General features: G+C 61.5%; 1 protein-coding gene across 1 annotated transcript in view; it reads left to right on the top strand.

Annotated features, from left to right (window-relative positions):
- The first annotated feature begins 66 nt into the window (after positions 1–66).
- The window catches only part of LOC107198896 (poly(U)-specific endoribonuclease-like), a 9,186-nt gene continuing 4,790 nt past the window's right edge, over positions 67–4,462 (top strand). The window contains exon 1 of the mRNA XM_033511582.1: positions 67–246. Coding sequence (XP_033367473.1) covers positions 67–246 — 180 coding nt within the window. The remainder of the gene's footprint in view (positions 247–4,462) is intronic.

Consider the following 4,462-nt stretch of genomic DNA (forward strand, 5'->3'; position numbering starts at 1 on the left):
GGGGTCCGGAGTGGGGATGGGGTCCCGGAGTGGGGATGGGGTCCCGGAGTGGGGATGAGGGGTCGGATGGAGGCTCAGAGTGAGGATGAGAGCCCCGAGTGGGGATGGGGTCCCAGCTGCCGGCAGCAGGGCAGCCCCTGGCTCTGCTCCCGGTGGTCCCGGGCTGCGCTGGGGCTGCCCCAGAGCTCGGCCACGGACTCAGATCTGGCCCCGAGGGGCAGCCGGGCCCCGCTGAGCTCCGGCCAGGTGGGCAATAGAGGTATTTTTGTACACACGGCTGCGCTTCCCCTTCTTCTCCGAGCCCGGGGTCACCTGGTGGGGTGGGGAAGGAGCCCCGGCGCCCCCGGTGTGAGCTGGGGGACGGTCCCAGAGCCCCGGAGCAGCCCCGGCGGAGGTGACACAGGTCAGGAAATGACTGAGGGCTGAGAGAGAAGCCAAAGCCGGCCCTTATGACACCAAACGCCGCTCCCGTGCCAGCTGACACCGCCCGGGGCACAGCGGGGACCGCTCCCTGCTCCGGGAGGGATCCCGGGAATCGCCCCAGCTCCTCGGGAGCTCTTTGGGCTCGGTTCTCACCTGCCCAGGTGGGGGGCACAGGGGATGAGCCTCTCCTCGGGGGGGGGACACCCTGTCCTGAGGCATCGGGGAGAGCCCGGGGCTGATTCCAGCCTGGAACTGCAGCGGGCCAAGCCAGGGGGATCCCTGGAGAAGCGTCTGGAGCAAATTCTGCGGGCTCTGGGCAAGCTTTGGGATGAGGTTTCCCAGAGGAAATGCAGCAGGGAGTGAGGAGGAGGAGGCAGAGGCCTGGTGGTGCCCGTGGGGGACCTGGTCCCCGTTATTTCCCTGGAAATACCTGGGGAGGCTCCAAAATGGGAGCATTTTCTATCGGGATCACCCGTGACCCCCCCAGGGCTGGGCTGAGCCCCCCAGGGCTGGGCTGAGCCCCCCAGAGCCACGGAGGGTCCTTGGAGCAGCTCTGGAGTGACCATCACCCCAAAACCTCGCACCGTGGTGGTGTTTTGGCTCTTCCCGGTGCTGCTGGAGGACCCGGAGGCTCCGACGAGGCCGATCCGAGCCGGGCTGGGGCATCACAGCCTCCAAATCTGAGTTAGAGCTCATTACCCGCAATTAATGCTGCTCCCAGTTCACACCAGTCACCGGGAGCGAGGGGCCCGGCGCTCCCCAGTTCAGCCCCAGCGGGTGAAGCCCCCCCGGGACTCTCCCCCCGCCTCCCTTTGGGGTCAGGCACGGGGAGCTGTGGAGCAACCCCGGGATTCTGGATTTACCAGCCCTCCTCCCACTGCGGGCAGCCTGTAATTAGCCGCGCGCTTAATGAGTTTTGGGGAAGTTTTGGGTGCAGCCCGCCCGTGGTGCCCTCCCTCCCTCCCTCCCTCCCGCGGGACCCACAAATAGCAGGGAGCGCCGCGGAGCTCCAGCATTCCCGAGCCGCTCCCGGGACTCCCAAACCGCTTCCCGAGGGACGATGGAGCCCTGGATCCTCCTGGTGGGGGCAGGAATTGCCCTGGGCTGCGTGTCCGGCCGTGAGTGACCAGCGGGGCCGGGCCCCGGGGGCTCCGGGGCTGCGGCATCCCAGGGGATGGGCTGGGAGCGCCGCCCGAAACCAGGAGCTGCGCCTTACTGGGATAACTGGGAGCCAGCCGGGCTCCGCGGGGGGAAGGGGAGGGAGATTTTCCATGCTGGAAATGGGGTGGATTATCCAGTTTCCCTGGTTTTCTGCCTGGCCCGGTGGGGCTGACCCTGCTTTGGTGCTGTAAAGCTCAAGGAACCCTCCCGCGGCTCTTCCTTTCCATTTATCCATGAGAAAACAGCGCTGGGTGTTTTCCGATCCCGCTCCCTTCCCCACCGGGGAGCTGCTCAGGTGGAAAAGGCAGCGCAGACCGGGCTGTTCCACCCTCGCCCACCCCGAGGTGCCCAGGAGGGGCTCGGGGGGCCGAGGGAGAGGAGCTCTGGCTTTGAGGAGGAGCTCGGGGCCAGCAGGATTTGGCTCCGGGGATCCCACGGGGAGCAGGAGGTGCCGGCACTGCCGAGTTCTTGCACAAATCCTGAGCTGTGATCCACTGGTGAGGACGGGATTTCATCACCCCCCGACGCTGCCAGGATCTGATGTCCCAGGAGCGGATGAGTCCCCTCGGGATGAAAGATGAGGAGTTTTGGAGAGGCTCCAAAGCGGGATGGGGAGCAGGAGTTTCCCAAAGCGAGTCCTGAGTTGTTTTCCAGAAGGAAAATCCTGGGTGAAGGTGGCTGGGAAGCTCGTGGTCAGTCCTGGCCACCTGCTGGACCTGTCTGCTGGACCTGGAGCCGCTTCCCTTCTCCTCGTGTGGGCAGTGGGAGATTCTCCCTGGTGATCCCACAGCCAGGGCTCATGGGCGGGTTTGGAGAGCGGGAATTGAGGATTTGGGAAGCTCAGGATCTCCATAGCTCTGCTCTGGCTTAATTTGTCCTTCAAATGTGCCCTGCTGGAGGTCAGGCTGGGTTTGGATCCGTGTTTTCCTGGAGGAACCAGGTCCTGAGTCAGAGCAGGGGCTCAGGTACGCGGCTCTGGCTGAGCTGACTCATCCCCGTGCCCGAAACCAAACTGGGAGCACTGGGAGAGCTCTGTCACCTCCCCCAGTGCTCGGGGGGCAGGGAATAACCCCCTCCCTGTGCCCAAAACCCCTTTTTGACCAAAGTTAAAACGAGTTTGGGAGCGGGGGGAGAGCTCTGGTCCCTGAGAAAGTGAAATATTTGTGTGCTTTGTGCAGCCAGGGGAAAATCTTTGGGCAGGATCTGCCAAAAAATCTCCTCTGGCCGGAGCAGCCAAACACCCCCGGGGGGTTTGGGGATGTGTCGTGTCCGTCTGTCCCGGGCCACCATCCCCGTGGTGTTTCCAGCTCTCCCCACAGCCCCAAAAACTCCCAAGAGCTCCAAAATTTCCTCCAATGAGCGGCTGAGGGGCTCGCAGCAATTTAGGGATTTAGGATCGATTTAGGGATTTTGGATTCATTTAGGGATTTAGGATCGATTTAGGGATCATGGGTCAGTGAAGGGATTTCGGATTGATTTAGGGATTTTGGATCGATTTAGGGATTTAGGATCGATTTAGGGATTTTGGATTGATTTAGGGATTTTGGATTGATTTAGGGATTTTGGATTGATTTAGGGATTTTGGATCGATTTAGGGATTTTGGATCGATTTAGGGATTTTGGATCGATTTAGGGATTTAGGATCGATTTAGGGATCATGGGTCAGTGCAGGGATTTCAGATCGATTTAGGAATTTAGGATCAATTTTAGGGATTTAGGATCAATTTCTGGATCTAGGGTCAGTGCAGGGATTTGGGGTCAGTGCAGGGATTTGGGGTCAGTGCAGGGATTTGGGGTCAGTGCAGGGATTTTGGGTGGTGTCTGAGCGAGGAGGAGGAGCCATTCCCTCACCCTGCCACCTCTCTGGAATTCGGGATTTGAGATTTGGGATTTGGGATGATCCAGCCTGAGTCAGCGCGGGGTCGGGGCCCTGCTGGGACACGCTCGGGTTGTTGTGACACCCCCGGGCCACACGGGACCAGCACCGGCACCGGCTGGGCGGTGACGGGGCTGTGTGGGCAGCTCCTGCCTTGCACAATCCCGCCGGGATTGCAGCTGGAAAAGGAGCGTGGATGAGAGATCCAGGGTGATTTATCCCGGGATGTGTCCCGGGAATGGGGCTCGGCTGCTGGGGCTGGACTGGTCACACTGGGGCACCACCAGCATCACTGAGCGCCCCATCCATCCCTTCCCCGGGAAGTTCTCCCAGTTCTCCTCAGGGAGTTGAGGATTTGGGAAGCTCAGTTTGTCCATAGCTCTGCTCTGGGTTAATTTAAATATTTAAATAATTCATGAATTAAAAATTAATTTAAATATTTAAACAAACCTCGCTAAACCCCTCCCGTTTAGAGCGGATTTGCAGGGAATGGGAATCCCAGAGGGAAAACCAAGCCAAGGACACCCCCGGGAGCCGGGGCTGGGGCGTGCGGGGTCCCCCCAGCACCTGCAGGACCTGGGTGACATCACCGGGCACAAATGATTGGGGTGAAGCCACAAAGGGAGCGGCTGCCGAGGGACGGCAGCGGTGGCGGGGGGGGGTTGATGCCACCCTGGATGTCACTGTCATGGCCTGGATGTCACTGTCATGGCCTGGATGTCACTGTCATGGCCTGGATGTCACTGTCATCGCCTGCATGTCCCCGGACGGGATGTGCCGCATCAGGATTTGCCCCGGGGCCACGTTTCACCCGCCGGAGCCCGAGTTGGGCAACCTGGCGGTGCCTCAGATGCCGGGAGATTGCGGCTCCGCCAGGGAGAGCAACGCCCTCCCCTCCAGGGATCGCTTTGTCGGCTGGGACACGGCTGCTGGCACGGCCTGGCACAGGGCCACCAGCCGGGGACAGGGCCACCAGGCTGGGGACAGGGCCACCAGGCTGGG

The sequence above is a fragment of the Parus major genome, unplaced genomic scaffold (assembly GCF_001522545.3).
Source record: "Parus major isolate Abel unplaced genomic scaffold, Parus_major1.1 Scaffold360, whole genome shotgun sequence".
NCBI lineage: Eukaryota > Metazoa > Chordata > Aves > Passeriformes > Paridae > Parus > Parus major.